Raw genomic sequence first — 20055 nt, 5'->3', positions numbered from 1 at the left:
CGTCGGCATCGCACCTGCTGGGGGCAGAAGCAGGAACCCTAAGGCCGTCCTTTTGCCCAGACGTTATCCTCTCTCTGCCGCTTCACCAACCCGGGGTCCTCCTGCCCACCTGGCACAACTCAAGTCCAGTTTCAGTCCCTGGAAAGCCCTCTCCATCCAATTCAAGCAGCGGCTAACACATTTGACTTAAAAGTCTTAGTCCTCTGCGGCCCCAGTGGCCCTGGACCTGTCTCTGAGGGAGAGCCACAGAGGGGCCTTCCTTTCTGGGACAGCAGGATGGGAGCTCTGTTTCCTGGACTGCTTTCCCATTGGCTCAAGAGGCCATTTCAGAAGGTGTGGCTAATTGGAGACATTCAGCAGTTAGATTTGGCATGTCCTGTTTCTCTCCTCCTCCCCTGCCTCTATCCTGGATTGATGTTGAAAGGAACGAGATAGGAGGTGAGAGCAGGGCTAACTTACTAGTTTCATAGAATGGGATTTTTCTGTATGAAGTTCCATATCTGCCAACCCAGTCACATACCCATCTATCTCCTCATGTGACCCCTGCCTAAACCCTTCAGCAGTCCCCCACTGCCCTCAAGATCAAACTCAGGCTCCTTACTGTTACTCACAAGGACCCTGCCTGCCTCTTTGACCTTCTTACTCTTAACCATGACAAGCTCCTTCCACCTCAGGGCCTTTGCACATGCTGTTCTTTCTGTTAGGGAGGCTCTTCCTCTGGTTCTTTGCATGACTATCTCCTCATCTTTCAGGTTCTGAATAAATGTCAACTGCTTGGAAAGGCCTCCATCCTTTACTTTGTCCACAGAAGCCCGTCTGTCACTAAACATCATCCAGAATATTTACTTTAAGGCAATTTGTGATCATGCATTGTGCTTGTGCCCTCATGAGCCATCTCTGTGAGCTCTGTGAGGGCAGGGACTGTGTCTAGGGCCTCCATGCACCGTTGTGTACTGGAGGGGGTGCCTGCTGAGTGGGCAAGAGTGGATGGAAATCCAGCCCTACTTCACTCGCCAGTAGTTTGCCCTGGTGCAGGCTGTGTCTACCCAAGAGGACACCTTTTCCTCATTTGCACAGAGGTACATATGGGCTCTGTATGGACTAGCAGCCATCTCAGCAGGACTGGTCCCAGAGGGGTTCCCTGTAACCTTGAATCTCTTATAGAAGGAAATATTACCACAATGAGAAACCAGTCAGAATCCGTGGCTTAGAGAAAAATGGAACCCCCCCGCCCCCGGCCTTGAGCCTAGGACAATTCTGTCCTCAGTCCACACATCCCTGCTTTTGCCCCTCTCTGAGCCCGTTTTCCCATCTGCAAAATGGGCTTTTTCTCTCATCACCCTCCAGGTACCCCCAGTGTTCTTCTAGGGAGAATTCTTTCAGTGCCCATTGTTCAGATGGGACAGCAGGATGGTGGCAGGATCAACGATTGAGGATCTGGATAAAGCCAGGGCTCCCGCAGGCTGCCTTACCCACTCCTGCAGCTCCACGAGGAGTGGGTGGGCGTTCCCAGCCTCCTGTCGGCTCCTCCACCCTCTCAGGCCTGTGGGCAGCTCTTGTATGCCCACAATGGCTCTGGGGACATAAAGGGGGCACAGCCGCCAGAAACCCCTTAGTGTGCCCTGTCAGAAGCAAATTGTGGTTTTCCCTGTGGGCCTGGGCTAAGCCTTCCTTCTGGGGGGAGAGTAAAAGGGGGGACTGGCTGGGGTCAGTGCCCCGGGGTGGGAATGAAAGCATGGGGACTGCAAAGACAGCCACCTCCCCCCAGAACTTGGGGTGGGGTAGGGCATTCAGCCTACATATGGGGTCTCCCTCCAGGGTTCTCCGAGGGTCACACCCCAATGGCACAGAGTCCACCCTGCTTCCCCGCCTACCCCAACTGAGGCCCAGGGAAAGAAGGAAGGAGCTTAAGGCTGCTGGGTCTTCTGTCCCTCTGCCACTCACCCCATCCCAGGCCTGGCATGGAGATGGCCATGGGGCCTGGAGAGAGGAACTCTGGGCCAGCATGGGAGAGGGGCACCGACTCCACCCCCACCTCCCAAGACCCAGTGTCCACGCCGGGGTTCCAGAGCAGGCTGCTTTTTTCCCTTCCTGAGTCTGGTGTCCCATGCATGTCTTACTGAATGAATTAGAAAGAATATTATCCTTTTATATCTCAGGTGAAACAGAAAGAAGTAGGATCTCACCCTGGGCAGTGGCGATTGAATTTCACCCTGGGCCCACAATGCCTGATCCAGGGAAATCCATTTTAGAAGAGTCAGGATCCCTCTCCCACCATCCGGCCTGTGGAGGTTTGTGTACAACGCTGGAAGAACCCCCTCTCTCATCCTCCCCCAGACACCACAGGGGCCGTGCCTATCCCAGGGCACAGAGTCATGGGGTCACTGAAGGTCCAAATCCTCCGAACGTGGCCTGGTGTGATTTTGATGAGGACTGAAGGGTGGGTGAAACCCCTGCTCCAATGTCTCTTGACATCTGGAATTTTCCATCTCATTGCAGTTGATGATTCATGGCGTGGTCTGGGCAGGGGGCACTCCCAGGCCTGGCTGATCCTGGACCCCACTGAGTGCACTAGCAGGGAGGGAGGGAGAGAGGTGACGCCCCTGCCTCCCCGAGCCCAGCCTCCCTCCAAAAATGGAGGAGTCCCTTCTGGTCACACCCAAAGGCTCTCACCTCCTAGACAAAGATCTCCGGGGTGACGTACTGGAGGTTGACCACGTGGGGGAGTGCAACCCCCATGCCCGAGAGAGCTGTACGAGGCAAAGGAGAAATCAAGTTCCGCCTGGAGGCGGTAACAAAGTACCACCTGGAGCTGCCCGTGTGCTGAAGTCCTCATGTGCATCACGACACGGAGTTCCACAGATACGCAGGAGGTGGGAGCTGTTATTACTATATCCACTTTACAGAAGGGAAAACTGAGGCTCAGGGAGGGACCAGAACTTAGCTAAGACCACATAGCTGCTAAACAGCCGAGCCAAGATGCACGCACAGGCAGCTGGAGTCCCAAGGCCGCCCTCTCAGATTCCGGGCCTAGGAGGTGGGAAGGGGCCGAGACCAAGCCTGAAGCAGGCGTGGGGGGCAGGAGGGGGCCAGAGGGGCCACACTAGGGCAGAGGGCAGAGCTCACCATTGAGCTGGTCCAGCAGGGGCTTCTCAAACACAGCGGCCATGAGTGGCTGCACGTGGTCCGTCTGCAGCCACGGAGCCAGGGAGATGGGGACCACAGGCCCTCCCCAGCGAGGGGTCAGGAGAGACACATGAACACACAGACAGACTGACAGATGGCAGAGGCACGGGGGAGGGAGGAGGACAGGTCACCCCTGTCCAGGCTTCAAGCAGAGCTCAGCTACCCCTGGGGTCGTGTCAGCATCAGGCCCCAGGGAACTGCCGACTGACTGACAGTCACTGCGTGACCAGCAGGTAGACCGGCTGTCCTGTTGGAGCAGACCAACAGACAGATCAACTGACCATGGACAGACGGATGGGCCACCCGACAAAGGAATGCATGGTGGCTGGTGGCCCAGGCACATCATGTGACTGAAAGAGTGGCCGACACTGTCTGACACTGGCTTCTACAGATCATTTACTATCGGCCTCAGTGATTCTTGGGCTGAGGGCAGGGCTGACGAGCCATCGACACCCAGGCAGAGTGAAAGGACAGCTGACTGACCCCACTGAGGAGCTGAGGCTGACCGGCTGCCCAGCAGACAGACAGCCTGGGAAAGACTGACTGTCCGATGGATGGGCTGCCGCCTGACCACTGTCCCGAAGCGCCCAGGGAGGAAGCCTGATCATAGCACACATGCATGTGAGCACACATGCTCATGCTGCCTCTTCCCGGGCTCAAGGCCTGCCCCACCCAGTGAGGGGGTCTCTGGAGGCCCCAGCCCCGTACTCACGTCAATGAAGCCCACATTAGAGGAGGCCACAGTGAGCTGGACATTCCTGAAAGGGAAGCAGAGGGGTTAGGAATGGGGCCTAATGCCCACCACCCATGTACCACGCCTGCTGCTCCCCAAGCTCCTCTGACTAACACTGTGATGGGTGATTGCAGGCACATTGCACGGAGGAACACACTGAGGCTGCTGGGTCCAGGAGGCCTCACTTACCCCAGCACAGATGTGGCCCCCCGAAGCCTCGCCTTGGACACGGAGAGCTGGAGGCTCAGGTTCACTACCTGGACACGTGGGGAGAAGAGGGTCAAAGGGCACAGAGCCACGTGGGAGCTCTCAGCTGGCCACCCCAGTCTCCCACCTACCGCCCTATTCATTCAGATGTTTGTGGAGCACAGGCCACTGGAGGAGGTGAACAACAACCAAAGTAATCAGACAGGATTCTTTCAGAGAGTGGTGGGTGCCATGAAGGCAGAATGGTGTTTGGAGAGATGGGGGCCATCTTTCTCAGGGTGGTCCCAGAAGGCTGCCCGGAGGAAGGCTGCAACATTTAATCTGAGACCTGAAAGATGAGGAGAAGCCAGCCATGCCAAGAGCCAGGGGAAGAGTGCCCTAGGCACAGGGTATGGCACATGCAAAGGTCCTGAGGCAGGAATGTCTTAGCACATTGAAGGAACAGCAAGGAGACCAGTGTGGCTAGAACAGAGCAAGTGAGGAGAGTGCAGGAGGAAGTGAGGTCTTCTTGAGAGTCGCCCACCCGCTGGCCAGCCCCACGCAGCCCACCTCACCCACCACATCGAGGGAGAAGTGGGACTGGAAAGCCGAGTTGGACGCCGGGGCCAGGACCTCCACGAAGGGCTGCAGCCGCAGTGTGGCGTTGTTGGTACAGAGTGTGACTGTGGGTGTTGCACCCAGCCGCACCTTGAGCACCAGGGCCATGGGCTTAGGTAACTGATGGCCCACCTGGGGAGCAGAGGAGAAGAGAGGGAGGAGGGCACCTGGGGGCAAAGTCTGGGTGGGCTCTTTGCTCATCGTTCCTCAGACACTGATCAAGCCACCTTTGTGCTGTAAGTGCCGGGGCCACGGAGGTGGGTCCACCCCCGGCTCCTGCCCTCAGGGACACCCAGTCTGATGGGTGGTCACATGAAGACAGGCACAACCTGTGTGACCTGTGCCAAGAGGGAGGGCAGCTCAGGGGCGTGAGAGCGCAAGGAGGCTCCTGGACCAGATGAGGGGTTTAGTCCTCCCCTAGGAGGTAATCCCTGAGCTTGGACTTGAAGATGGATCAGGGAAAGGAAGCAGAAAAGACAGCGCAGGCAGAGGGCACCACTTGTGCACTACACAGAGGGGAGAAATGGCGTGATGTCTGGGCAGAAGGAGGGGCCTCCCCAAGACAGAGGTGGTGCAGATGGAAAGGTAGATGCTGGACACCCACGTGAAGCAGATATGAGCCAGCGGAGACCCCACAGCCCAGAGAGCCTCCCACCCCAATCCCGGGTCTCAGCCCCTGGAATGACCAGGAACATCACCAACCTTGGGGATGAGCTGGCCCAGCATGGAGGTGTTCAGCGGGTTGTAATCTGACTTCTGAAATCAGCCCCCGACACATGACAGGTTTTAGGGCAGCCACTCCCCAAGCTAGGCCACCTCTTGCCTCCCCATCAACCCCGTCTAACCCTTCCAACAGCCACCCTGTGGCCCCAAAACTCCAGCTGCCCCACCCACCCATGGTTTGGTCTCAGCACGGTCTCCCCAGGCTGGGCCACAGGGCACGTGTAGCCCACGTGCCCTGGGCAGCAGGACCAGCTCTCACCAGCTGCCCTGTGACGTCCAGGTTGAGCGCACCAGCCTTCTGCAGCAGCAGGATGGCAGAGCCAATCAGGTCCTGGGAGAGGCCCACAGTTGCCATGGCACCCCTGGTGCCCACGTGCTGTGGCAGCACGAAGGGGTGGTATCCACAGGCAGGACGATGGGTCTGCCCAGGAGGAAGAGAACAGCCTATGGGGTTGGGCGTGAGAAGGGGGACAAGAGCAGTGGGGCCTCAAAAGGCAGGCAGCTCCATGGCAGATCCTGGGCTGTGAGATGCCGCCCAACCCAAGATGCCGCGTGTTGTCAGCCTCACACCTTTGCCTATGTGCCATGCTCCCACCTGGAAGGCTGTCCCAGCTCCTCTCCCCTCAACTCCCCTGCTCCTTTAGGAATCTTCCAGAACACTAAGGACTCCAGAGGCAAGAAGCCCCCAGCTCTGGGCTGACAAGGAGGCACTTACATTGATATTCAAGGAAATGTAGTCATTGGTGATGGTGGGTGTGTCGATCATGGAGTAGGGAACATTGGGACTCTGGACCAACAGGGCTGAGGCCTAAATGAAACCAGGGTAAAGAACAAAAGATGGCATTCTTAGCATCATCCACCAATGCCAGACCCAGGCCCTGCGAGTAAGCAAACTTAAGTAGCAAAATGCACACCCAAGATGCAGCCGCTCACAAGCTGTTGACTGTTAGCTGAGATACAGTTCTAACCGTTTTGCTTTCTGCTTTCGCAATCAGTGGAAGGCTAGAGAGCCCAAATTAGAAGGAAGGAGAAGTGTCACTTCAGGCACAAATACCCCCTGCAAAAGGCAAGAAAGAACCAGAGAAAAAGAGGGGAGCTCACATTTATCAAGGTCCAGACCGCTGTAGGGTTAGGAATGCTTCACACACACACACACACACACACACACACAAAAAACACACACACACACACACACACACACACACACACACAGTTTGGTGAGTTCAGTCGTGCCCCGATTGTATACCTGGTCCGTCTGATTCCAAAGCTACTCTCTCTCCACTTAAACACACCCCTCCTACAAGAACTCAGAAGGCACACCCCTTGGGGCCATTCAGTGCAGGAGCACAGCAGTGCCCGCCTGCCACAGATCCTTGGAGAGGCCCCCAGGGTGGCGAGCTGAGGACTCAGCTCCTATAAGGATAGTTCCCCAAAGGCTCAGAATATTCTGATTGGGACATTTGCAAAGGGTGAGTCACTTGGAACGACATCTCTGGACACGACTAGACGGCGTGGCAGGTGAAGCCTCAACCTCACTGTCAGGAAAGCCCTCTTTTTTTTTTTTTTTTTTTTGTGGTACGCGGGCCTCTCACTGTTGTGGCCTCTCCTGTTGCGGAGCACAGGCTCCAGACGCGCAGGCTCAGCGGCCATGGCTCACGGGCCCAGACGCTCCGCGGCACGTGGGACCTTCCCAGACCGGGGCACGAACCCGCGTCCCCTGCATCGGCAGGCAGACTCCCAACCACTGCGCCACCAGGGAAGCCCAGGAAAGCCCTCTTAGCAAGAACTCCTCCCCCCAAAGACTCTGGATAACCAAGGTTTAAGTGTGCCTGTGTGTGTGTATGTGTGTGTGTGTGTGTGTGTGCATTCAGATTTCTGTCTGATTTTCTACTGTCTCTTCTGGATTTCATTTTATTTTCTCTAATATTTTGGAAATTTATGATGATAAAAGCAATATATTGATAGTGTGACCCCATTTCTACAGATCAGTGGTGTCAAAGATTAAGGTGTGAGGAGCAGAGCAGCACAAAGAGATTTTGGGGGCTGGTGGAATGTTCTCTATTTCAAGTGTGGTGGTGGTTACACGACCACATGCATGGTTTTTTTTTTTTAACATCTCTATTGGAGTATAATTGCTTTACAGTGGTGTGTTAGTTTCTGCTGTATAACAGAATGAATCAGCCATACATAAACATATATCCCCCATATCCCCTCCTCTTGCGTCTCCCTCCCACCCTCCCTATCGCACCCCTCTAGGCGGTCACAAAGCACAGAGCTGATCTCCCTGTGCTATGCGGCTGCTTCCCACTAGCTATCGGTTTTACATTTGGTAGTGTATATATGTCCATGCCACTCTCTCACTTTGTCCCAGCTTACCCTTCCCCCTCCCCGTGTCCTCATGTCCATTCTCTACGTCTGTGTCTTTATTCCTGTCCTGCTCCTAGGTTCTTCAGAACCTTTTTTTTTTTTTTTAGATTCCATATATATGTGTTAGCATACGGTATTTCTATTTTTCTTTCTGACTTACTTCACTCTGCATGACAGTCTCTAGGTCCATCCACATCACTACAAATAACTCAATTTCGTTTCTTTTTATGGCTGAGTAATATTCCATTGTATATATGTGCCACATCTTCTTTATCCATTCATCTGTCAATGGACACTTAGGTTGTTTCCAAGTCCTGGCTACTGTAAATAGAGCTGCAATGGACATTGTGATGACTATATGCATTTATTTGTCAAAACTCATAGAATTGGACACTATCAAAAATATTATATGTTTTTAAATGAATAAAAACATTAAAAATTGTAAAATAATAACACATATTTTTGTGGACATATAGAAAATTCTTAAAATATGGAAAAAATATAACTCAGAATCTCAAATTTATTTCTTTTCCAGTGTTTTCTTTTACAGAAATAAACTTTCTCTCTCTCTCTCAAACTGGAGCAAAGCTATATATAGTTTTGTGTCCTTGTTTTCTTGACAGAGTGGTATGATATCTTACTTAAAAGCAGGAGCTCTCAAGGTAGACTGCCTCAGTTTCTGCATCTGTAAAATGGAACTAATAATGCTAGAGTAAAGCTCTTTTAATACTGTATTTTGCCAGGCATATGGCTAAGTGATCAAATGCCCCTTTAAACTACGTTTTTCAATGGTTCCTATTACTCCACGTTCCACGTGTACATGACTCATGTAAACAGTCCCCTAGTGCTGGACACTTAGGTTTCTTTTACTAGATTTTTTTAAATTCCTCAAAGACAAGGGCAAGAGCTGGTCTTTGGTATGAACCCAATTACAAGGCATCTTGACACAAACAACCCCTCTGAGGGAGAAAGGAGAGACTAATGTTTATTGAGTTTATTGCACACCAGGTACGTAACATGTGCTGTCTTGTAGCGACACATGGGAAAAGTAGAAATTTTGATTCCTATTTTTGGATGTAATGATTAAGCTCAGAGAGATGGAGAGACTTCCCTAAGGTCACACAGCAAGTGAGAAACAGAGCCAGGATTCACACCCATGTCCTTCGATTCCAAGTCCATTTTCCGTGGCCTCTCTGTACCTCCTATTAAGGTAATATTGGGGTTGGGACAGTGAGGGGAGTGGGGCAAGTCAAGCAATGTTCCCCAGACTTTGAGCCAGGCTGGGAAGTGTGGACAGAGCAGTAAGTGGACCCGTGAGGAGGATGAGAAAACCCAGGTGAGCTGATTCATGGGAGGCTCTGGCACCATGCTGAGGATTTTAGACTCAGAGCCTCTGATTTCCCACCTATAAACTGGGGATAATGATGCCACCTCATAGGACTGCGGTTAGAAGTTTGCACAAAAAAGCCAAAACTACCTTGATATGAAAATATTCACTAAAGAAGCCACTAAGTATAAATGTGGACCCTGCCAGACATCCCTCCTGGCTTAACACCAACATGTCGCCCCGCACACCTGTCTCCACACCCTCCATTCCTGCACGCCTGTCCTGGGCTGTATGAGAGTTAGATGCAAACCCTGACTCAAAGGCAGAGCCAACGGATTGCCAAGTGCAGCTGCCAACAGTCTGCGGCTCTGGATTTCACACAGTCAATGACAGTAACACAGAAGCAACACCAGAATCCCAGGCAAAGCCATCGGGTAGAAGAAGGTGCACTTCAAACAGGAGAAGCTTCAAATCGGGTTTGTGAAAAAACAGAGGACACCCTGGATTATGCTTGGGGCTCACTGAGAAAATATCACCCCCCAATCTACAAAGGATGCATTCTTTGATCAGTCTGGGGATAGGTGCGTAATTGCCAGTGTCGTTCTTCAATATTGATAAATACCACAAAAAAGATGAAGCTCACTTACTTTTGTAGCTTTTAGCTCCATATTGTAAGTTGAGGACCTGCCCAAGCCTTGTTTAGGATGCATAGTTCTAAGCAGACCGTGTGTAGGGCTGGGAGCCCCTGGGACTCTGTCAGCAGCGGTGGAGGAAGGTGTGCGGGCGGTGGGGAGGTGACCAGTGACTGATGGGAGTTGGTGGATACAGACCCCGGTTCCTGCCCCTCAGGTAGGATCACACTAGGCATGTTCAACTCAGTCCCCAGTGGGACCCCAGTGGGACCCCAGTGGGAGTGAGCCTCAGGTACCCCCAGCGGCGCCCTTCCCTCCCGGTCTCACAGCCCCTCCCTAGCCAGTTCTCCCTTGGACCAACTCCCATTTGAACCATTTGCACTAAAATCCGCATCTCAGGGTCTGCTTCTGGAGGGACTAGTCTGACAGTGGCCGTGTCCTGGTACACTCCTAGCACTCCCTGGATAACGAGGATCCCTGGAAAAATCAGGTGTGGAACAAGGCTGATGGAAAATGCAGAGGGGGGGAAGCCTTGGCTCTGGGCCCCTGCAGGGTGGTGTGTGGCCCCTGAGGTGGGAAACAGCTGCATGGGCACCTGGGAGCAGGAGAGCTTGAGTTCTGTCGAGGATGTGCTACGTCAGAGGAGCCTGTGGGGCCTCCAGGGAGAGATGTCCCGAAGGAGGAGTATAAAGGCCTGAGCCCTGACTGCGGGGGGCAGGAAGAGAGTCCAGCAGAGAATGTGGGAGATAGACATGGCAGCTAAACCGGGGGAGGACGGGGTCCCTGAATCTCCAGGCAGGGGAGGAAGCAATTGCAAACCGAGATGTACCCGCCCCACCAACACACACACACACACACACACACACACACACACACACACACTAAACATTCAAAGACTTGTTCTAGAATTTGGAGAGTCCCATATTCCACCAGTAATGGTTCAGTCATCCTATGACTGACCTCCCAGTGGTGGACCCTGATGCAAAGCTGGGGTCTTTGAATGTTCATGGGGGCCCCAGAGGATCTCAGAGACCCCAGGCCCTCCCCCTGGCCCCAGTCTTACCAATTAAAGTGCCCAGGTGGACACTGAAGCCCTGCACCAGGTTGGAGATTCTCAGGCACAGCTGTAGAAAGACAGAGGCGGCCGGGTTCGGGTGGCACTCAGGGTGGGAGGAGGTGAGGCTAGGAGGGTCTAGAGCCCTGTCTAGAAGCTCTCCCAACCCAGCCACCAAGGAGCCCTTCCTTCCTCCACCAGCCAGTGGGCATCTTCCGGCACCTCCTCTGGGCCCTGGGGATTCAGAGGGGAAGCTGGGGCCTGCGGGTGCTGAGGAAAGGGCAGGGGCTGTGGGACACAGCAGAGGTGGCCACAGCTAGGCCCAGGGGACCGAGGTCGGTAGCCTGCTGCACTGGGGTCCAGAGGCCAGCAGGTGGAATGGTGCCACGTGCAGTGGGGGCAGGCAGTGGTCAGCCACCCAGTCCAGGGGACTGGAGTCCTGCGGGGCCAGTGGGCCGCCAGAGAAGTGGATGAAGCTGGGGTCACTGTGACAGAGGTGGGACAGAGGGGAAAGTACAAGGCCGGGGGCAGCCCCAGCTGGGCCAGGCGAAGCCAGGAGGCAGAGGAGAGGGCGGGGCCAGGCTGTACTGCCTTCAGCCCTCCAGCCTCGGCGTCCTCATCTGCAGTATGGGGACGCTGAGGCCCGCCTCTTGGGCGTGTGGGATGGCGCACAGTGGGTTGACTTGGTCTCCACTCCTGCCCCTTAAAAGAGGTGGGGGTGGGGTGGGAAGGGGCAAGGAGGGAGAGTTGGCTCCCCTGGGACAGTGGGACCCTGGCCCCGGGGCCACCATCGCTCACCAAGTCAACCACCCACAGACAATGACAGGAACTAAAACAGCAACAGTAGCAGCAGCACTCACTCTCCCCGGACTGCTGTAAAGTCTCCACAGATGGTAATGCACTCAGCCTCCACAGCCAGCCCGCCAGGGACTAGGGACGTTCGCTCTCTCTGCCTGACAGATGCGGAAGGAGGGGCAGAGGGAGGCTAGGTGACTTGTCCAAGGTTCACAGTTGGGAAGGAGGGGACCAGGATTGGAAGCCAGGTCACATCTGGCTCTGGTGCCCAGGCCCTCACCCGCTCTCACTGTGTTCTCTTTTCACAAGCCAAGCAGCCCCAAAAGCACCGTCCCCACCCCACGCTCCAGCTTGGCCCTGGGGCTGGTCCGAGAAGATGAGCCTCCCTCCCCTGCAGCCCCAAACCCACGCCCTGCTTGGGTCCCCACGTCATTGCACGGGACCGTTGCCCCAGCCTCTTCCCTGCCCTCATGGGGAAATTGGGGGAGCCCCACGAAGTGCCTTCTACCGAAGAAAAAAGAAAAACACTAGCACGCCACCTCCCCCGTGCCTGGGATCCCATTCATTAGCCGCGCCTGGAGGTGAGTGACGCCCGCCTTCCGCGGGATCTGGCGGGAGGTCCTTTACCTTGTTCCGCAGCACAGCTTTGATGTGATTCTGCAGCGGGGCCAGCAGCACAGGGGCTGTGCTGAAGAAACCAGGGGGCTTCCCTGGTGGCGCAGTGGTTGAGAGTCCGCCTGCCGATGCAGGGGACATGGGTTCATGCCCCGGTCTGGGAGGATCCCACATGCGGCGGAGCGGCTGGGCCCGTGAGCCATGGCCGCTGAGCCTGCGCGTCCGGAGCCCGTGCTCTGCAACCGGAGTAGCCACAACAGTGACAGGCCCACATACTGACAAAAAAAAAAGAAGAGACCAGGAAGGGCCCCTGAGCTCCAGGTCAGCACGTTGGGGCCTGTCTCTCCGCAAAACCACAGGTCCCAGAGAAAAGACTATCCCCTCGGCCGGGGGCCAGTGATTCCCACTCCACACCCTGCCATGTGCTGGGCACAGTACAGGCACAACTGAGGAACTGAGATGCCAAGAAGGGGGTCATTGGTCTCAAGGTTCGGAAGTGGCCGAGATGCAAGAATGAGGCCAGGCTCGGGGGAGACAGAGGGTGTTGCAAAAGCCGGACACGGCCACGTCCTTGGCCAGCTGGCCTCATGGCCACTGAGCCCGGCGAGGCGGGGGTGGGGCTGGCGGCCCGGGTCTGCTTCCTGCGTGGGCCTCATTTCTCTGCGACGCACCTACTAAAGTCCCTTCCTCATTGAGAGGTGGGTCTGAGTCAGTGTTTCTCTGTGCGGATCCACTGGAAATCACGGTTCCTTGGTCTCCTAAAATGCTGACCGTAGCCACTTCCCAGCCTCACTGAATGGCCTCCTGGGGAGGTGGGAGGATGGCATCTATGTTCTCAAAAGCATCAAACTCTGGGCTTCCGTCTCCCCGTCCATGAACCACGAGCAGCCCCTGCCCATGAGGACCGTGAGGGGTCGTGGGGGGCTGTGAGTTACACGGGCTGCTCATGGGACCCCGGTGGGAATAGGTTTACACCCAAGCCTTCTCTGAGGAAGAAGTCCAGCCTTTGCGTAAATGTCGCACCCTCTTAAGTCTCTGAAGCACTCAACCGCCTCACCGTGAGCCCCCATCCACGGGCGGAGGGTGTAGACCTAATTCTAGGAATTCGCAGCGGTGGGGTTTTGTCAGGCTGCCAGGGTTTGAACCCGTTTGCCAGCTGTGTGACCTTAGGCAAGTCACTTAACCACGCTATGCCTCCGTTTGCTCTCCTGTAAAATGAGGGAAATGCTTCCACCTACCCGGTAGCACTACTGTGAGATGATGCACAGAAAGGGCCCAGAGCCCGCCCAGCACACAGCAGGCGCTCTGGAAGTAGAGCGACTGTCTGTCTTAGATGCCAACAGGAGCAGCCACCTGACTCACGGGGAGAACCTGGGGGGTCCCACCCCTCCCTGGGCCTCAGACTCCTCATTTCTGCAGGGAGGGGCAGCCCTCTGAGGTCCCTAACAGTGGCTGCCAGCCCAGACTCCCTCCCCATACAGTATGTTGATGGCCACTGCGCACTGTCATGTGGTGCAGGGCAGTAGAGGGGACGTGGGCTCTGGCCACAAACTCACTGTGTGACCTCAGGCAACTTCCTCCCCCTTTCTGAGCCTCAGTGTGCTCAGCCATAAAATAGGTGTGATACTGAGGGAGCGGGTGGGTGTGCTGCTCAGGTCCGTTTTGGTGATTGGATGAAGTAGAAAGTTCAAGAAATGACACCACGGCCTCGGTGTCTGGGATCCTGCAGCCCAGCCCCCAACAGGCACCCACCTGTTATAGCCATCAAGCACGATGGCTTTGTCGAAGAGAGAGAAGCAGCCGGAGATGCTGACCACCCGATGGAGCCCTGGTTCACAGGGGTGTTGGCCAGCAGTGCCATAGGTAGCATCAGATGCAGGGGCTCTGGGACACTGCAGGGACACCAGTCCTGAGCCACAGTGGCACTGCGGCCCAGCAAGCCCACATTGACTGATGCAAGACCCCACAACCACCGCCCTCCCCGCCGGCAAGAGCCTGCTGACCATCTAACACAGGCGGGGCCTGCACTCAACATGAGATGGCCCCACCTGGGGCAGGCCGGATGCACTCCCAAACTCCACCCAGGGTCACAGACATTGCAGCAGATGACCGTGAACTCTGGCTCCCTGTACCCTCTTACTGCAACACCCTGGGCCAGTCATTCCCCATGCTGAGCCTCAGTTTCTCCTTCTGTAAAATGGACACAAGATTGGTGGTACCTATCTCACAGGGCTGCTGTGCTGAGTTTTCTAGGAGACAATCATGTGAAAACATCCTGCTTGGAGCCTGGCCCACAGTGAGCCCTCATAAAATGGTAGTGTCAGCTCAGAGGAGTTAACATAAGAATGCCCAGCTCCAAGTTTGAATATATATAATGCACAGGAATAATTCTAATATTTTTATTATTTTTACTTTTTTTGTGGTACGCGGGCCTCTCACTGTTGTGGCCTCTCGCGTTGTGGAGCACAGGCTCCGGACGCGCAGGCTCAGCGGCCATGGCTCACGGGCCCAGCCGCTCCGCGGCATGTGGGATCTTCCCGGACCGGGGCACGAACCCACGTCCCCTGCATCGGCAGGCGGACTCTCAATCACTGCGCCACCAGGGAAGCCCGAAGCTCTTTTTAATGGCTTCAACTTTGTATCGGTGCACTGCATTTATAAACTTTGTACCATAGGCAGATTGTAGCACCCATTTCACGATGCTACGTATGAAGAAGGAAGAAACTGCATGTTTGTTGCTGCTGCTGCTGATCACAATGATGAAGAAATAAAATGATTGCTAGCAAGAGTCAGAAAATATATGTGCTTTTTATAAGAACATATATATTCATATATGAGTTCTTATACATATATAATATATATATACACACACACACATATGTATATATGGATTCTCTTGGAAATCCAGAGTCTTGGCGATAATGAGTCTGCGTTCCCACAATTAGCCCAGCCCCTAAAAGTGTCTGGGTTTGAGGTGCCTCCACCTACCTCTGCCTTTGAGCCTCTCTGCATTACAGGGAGCTGTAGGGGTAAACTAGGCTCAGATCTGTGTCCAGATTCAGTGTCTGGCTTTTGGAGGAAGTAGCCAAGGGTCTTGCCAGCCCTGGGGACCCAGGAGCCACAGTCTTGGCCCCGGGTGTAGAAATCTACTAATTAAGAGGCACCAGGCCCCCATGCCTGGTCACATCTCGTAAATCCTCTTGTACCCACTCAGCCAGCAGGTGGGAGTATCTAACCTGGTGAGGGAAACACTCACCTGGTGGGCTGGAACACCCCTCCACTCCAGTCCAGGAAATGCGGGACAGTGACCTGCAGGGCGCACTGGAGAGGGGCTTTCTCGGCTTCAGCCACTGAGCGGCCAGAGCAGGGTGAGGTCAGGTTGTCCTCAGGAGACACCGAGAGAGACCACATTGCCCACCATCCGCCCCACACCTTGGGCAGAGAGAACTCAGAGATTGGAAGGGGTGGCCTTGTCCACGGGCACATGGGGGGCCACTTGGCTCCCCATGTGCCCGCCTGGGGTGCACGACCCCACCAGGCACCTCCAGACGTGCCTTTCCACCTCTCACTTCTGCCTCTCCAAACCCTACGTGTCTACCCTTTCCTCGAAAACAGTCACACCCTGTGCCTTTTTGCAAGGATCTGAGCAGACCCCACCTCCCCGGAGCCTCCACAAGCCCCTAGGCAGAAGGAGCATTTCCCAGTCCTGCGGGGATGGGGTGGGGACCGCCTCACCTGGAGGCTGAGGGCTCTGGAGTCCCTCAGATTCTGGGTGCAAATCCCAGCTCTGCTACTCGCTATCTGTGCGGCTGCGCCGTGCCTCATTTCCCCCGCCTCTTCATATGCAATGACTAGAATGGTGCCTGTCACATGGGGTCCTTGTAAAGACTGACTCAGTTCACAGTAAGTGTTAGCTCCCATGGCTATTTGTTTTTTGTAGTAATAACGGCTAGCACTTCCCCAGCGCTCTTCTGTGCCAGACACTATTCTGCGGGCTTTAGTTTTCCTCAAAATTCTATGACGTCAGTACATTATTAGGCCCAGTTTTCCGAGCGCTGAGCACCCTGGCCAGGAGAACTCAGATCTGGGCCAAGGCACCCGGCCCTCAAGGCCCTGGACTTCCTCCCGTACCTGGGCTGCTGGGCTGACAGGGGCGCTAACTAAACAGTTAAACATGAGCAGAATTAAAATGAGAGGTTGTGGTGCAGGAAGGGAGCATCAAAGGAAGAGCCCAGAGGCCCGAACTTCCCTCGGACTCGCTGTGGGACCTGGGGAGTCCCTGTGCCCCTCTGGGCCTGTTTCCGCAGACCCTAGAGCATAAAGGTGGTGGTCTCCATGCTCCCGAGGCCCCTCTCCTGCCTGACCGTCTGCGGCTGAGCTGAGATTCACATCCAGACCTCTGGACTCCATCCACAGTGCTCCCCTGACAGGGGCTTGAACTCTGGGGCTTGCGGGATGGGACGGGAGTAAAAAGCCACCAGCCCGGCCACGGGAGAGGTGTGTGCAGTGTGTTCTCAACAGTTAGTTTCCGCTGAGAACAAACAGGCAGGTGAGAACAGACAGTCCGGGAGGGCTGTCTGGGGACAAAGGAGGCTCACACAGCACAGCAGAGGGAGGGAGCCAGGGGAGGGCAGCAGGCCTCCTGTCCCTGCCTGCAGTCATCCACGTGCCACACTAACACGGATCACTGACCCCTTTCACTGTCTGCCCATCTGCCCGGATGCAAGGTTCCAGAAGGTTGTGTGTGCCCCACGGGGACCCTGCAGCTTCCTTGAGCCACTGCCTCGCTGCTTCGTGACCTGGGACCCCTGAAAGTCCCCTCCACTGTCTGACCTGAGTTTCTCACGTTGTTATCTGAGTTTGGTCTGGTCTTGGGGAAAAGAGCTTCTGATCTCTCACCGCTGACCCAGCCTTGGTGGGATCCCAAAAGCCTCCCCGGGCAGACCTGGTGGACAGCTTTTGTCCCTTCCTGGGCCTAGATGTCCCCATTTTGCCCTCTGCCCTAGGACTGGACAGGACTTGGAAGGAGGGAACAGAGACATGGGACACAGGCTTCGCCCAAAAAGGGCCCAGAGAGGGGCTGGTTCTCACTGTGAGCCCAGCAGCGCTAGATGTGCCTCTCCCCAGCACGCGTGCACATGCAGGTCCCCAGGCATACATACGCCCAGGGTGCACAGCCACAGCGGTACACATGTTCAGGCCTGCACTGTGGCCCTTGCACACAGGCCAGTGGTTAGGTACCCTCCCCAGCACACGTGGGCACATCTCCATGGATTTTCAAACTCATACCAGACGCACACAAGCAAAAGGAGCCCCTCAAACCGACCCATCCTCACATCACTTGGCCACGGGAGCACATGTGCACACCGGGCACAGCATGTAACTCCCACTCACGCATTCATTTATTTATTCATTAATAAATACTTGTTCAGCAGCACTGTTTGGGGGCCAGGGACACAGCGGCAGGAGAGAGAAAATCCAGGTCCCTGTGGGGCTTTGAGTTCATCGATGCACGCGTACACTTAGGATCGTACACACACGTACAGACATGGACTCACAAGCACATGCTCATGCAGAGACACACGCAGGACAGCCTGGCGGCACCTCTCTTACCGTAGCTCAGCACTTCCTTGTTGAGTCTGACCACGGTGTCCGGCCTGGAGGCACCGACCATGGGCAACAGCAACGCCAACAGCAGGCCCAGCCCGCGTGCCCGAGCCATGGCGGCCCTGGCCCCTGCCCCCCAGGATCTGTGTGCTGGGGTGGGGACAAGCATCAGGGAACTTGTCCAGAGCGGTCCCACTGTGGACAGCTTAAACCTACCCCAGCCAGGACGTCACAAGCCGTGAGTGGCAATCCCAGCCCTGCTCACGACCTGCCACACGTCAGTTTTTGCATCTCTGCACGGGCAAGAATCCCCTTCCCAGCCTGCTTCATCAGAAACCACGGGGGGATCTGGTCTGGAAACGGCCCCCAAGGCCCAGAGAAGACATGGCCTTGCCTAGGGCCACACAGCAAACTAGGACCCGGCGCAGGACCCAAGTTGTGCCAAAGGAGGATAGAGAGACGCCCAGATGTGGAGACTGAGGGCAGCTTCCTGTCTCAAGGAGGGAGCCCAGGCCCAGCACTCCAAGGCCCAGGGCTGTGTCGTCTGATGCCAGGAATCCAGCCCAGTCTGGTGCCCAGTTGTCCAAACCCAGCCAGAGGAGGACCCAGGGTGGTCCAATCCCCTCCTCATCCTGTGCCAGGTGAGGAATGTCCTAAGCGTAGGCCTCTCATATGGCCCCCGGCCCCTCCCAACCCAGCCCAGCTGGGTGGACTTGGGGAGAGGGAGTCAGGCGGGACCGGGGGGACACTGCTCAGATGGGTAACTAAGGCCCAGTGAGGCGGCACTTGCCCAGTGTCCCACAGCAAGACCAGGGATGGACCCTTCTGCACTTCTGTTCCACTGAACAGATGGAAAAGTCAAGGCTCCTCCCTGGAGGACTGCCAGCCCCATCTCCGTTCCTACCTCAGGCAGTTCCCGGGGTAAGTGGATTCTCAGTCCCAGCCAAGCCCTCCGCGGCCCAGGGCAGGTGTAGAAACTGCTTTATGAGGCTCCCCGGTACACAGGACCCACTGTGGGGGATCCAAGGGGGGGCAGGTTTGCTTGTGGTTTCAAGTGTTTTCCCTGCAAACATGGCCTTTGCCAAAGTGTGTGATCCCACATGTGTGTGGGGGGGAGGGGCGCTGCCACGTCCACGTAGCAAGCCCGCTGCCAACCACTGCAAGACCCTGGGACCGGGCAGCATTGGGGCCTCAAAGATCAGCAGATCTCTAGAAGGAGGGCTGCCCCTGGGAGGTCCCCTCATTGCCCCTGGGCCAGGCCCAGGAGGAAAGGGATGCCCAAAGCCAGGGGGATGACTGACCTCTCCACCTGTGCCTCCAAGCGGAAACCCAGCTCTTCTAGGAGGCTACCTGAGCCCCAACCGACTGAGCCCTGTTCCTGGTCACACATACTTCGCCCTCATCAGACGTGGAACCCGAACACAAAGGGCGGCAGACGAGAGCGTGTGGAGGACCCAGTGCTGCTACTTAACACTCAGCCTCTCTCCAAATGCACATCCCACTCACAGAGGACTGAGTCCGTCTGCTCTCTCCGCGTTACAAACTCCAGCCTCCGCCTTGGCTATACGGGGCCCAGGGAACTGTGTGTGCCCCTGAATGGGTTTGTCTATACATGTGTGTCTGAGGGGTATATGCGTCTTTATGTTTGTGTGTGGTTGTGTGTGCGTAGTCATGCATACACACGTGTACTAGGTCATAATTGCTGGCATCAGAGGAAAGTGTGTGTTTGTGTGTGGGTGTGCACATGAAATGGACGTGTTGCCATCTTAGTTTATGGTGTCACATGCCTGTTTACACGAGTGCAGGTGTGGGGAGTTTTGTGTACAATATGTTTAAGTGGGCTTAGTATACTGAGTGTGTCTGTGGGTCTGTACATGTATGTATATGCGTGCATAGTGGACTGGTTCCTGACATGTGTGTGTGTGCACGTACATGTGTGCACAGTAGGTGATGGCAGAACTGCAGGGAAGGCCCTTCCATTCTTCTGCATGGCTCACCTGGGGTGCAGACACAAGGGTCCCCAGGGCCTTCCCCCACTCCAGAGCCCTCCATGGCTCCCACTGATTCCACACCAGCCCATATACCAGGCTCAGAGTCCAGGCCCACCCACGCTGGGTCCCCACTAGTGCCCACAGAGCTGACAGGAAGTGAAGAAACCATCCAGCCCTCCCCTTAGAGACCAGAGTTCCCCTGGACCAGCCCTGCCTCCTAG

At 55.6% G+C, this 20055-nt stretch overlaps 1 protein-coding gene across 1 annotated transcript; it reads right to left on the bottom strand.

Annotated features, from left to right (window-relative positions):
• Nucleotides 1-2676: 2676 nt before the first annotated feature.
• BPIFB2 (BPI fold containing family B member 2) lies at nt 2677-17958 on the bottom strand. The gene is given in 16 exon segments (XM_089895423.1): nt 2677-2750; nt 3127-3190; nt 3899-3944; nt 4109-4176; nt 4685-4855; nt 5426-5479; nt 5706-5839; nt 5842-5890; nt 6162-6224; nt 6226-6254; nt 10836-10896; nt 12249-12309; nt 13989-14052; nt 14055-14371; nt 15493-15586; nt 17850-17958. Coding segments are annotated over 16 exon segments (1458 nt in total).
• Nucleotides 17959-20055: the final 2097 nt, after the last annotated feature.

Source organism: Delphinapterus leucas, chromosome 15 (assembly GCF_059928025.1).
Source record: "Delphinapterus leucas isolate spDelLeu-1000000601 "Yukka" chromosome 15, BTC_Dleu_Yukka2, whole genome shotgun sequence".
NCBI lineage: Eukaryota > Metazoa > Chordata > Mammalia > Artiodactyla > Monodontidae > Delphinapterus > Delphinapterus leucas.
This window is presented reverse-complemented; position numbering and strand designations above follow the sequence as displayed.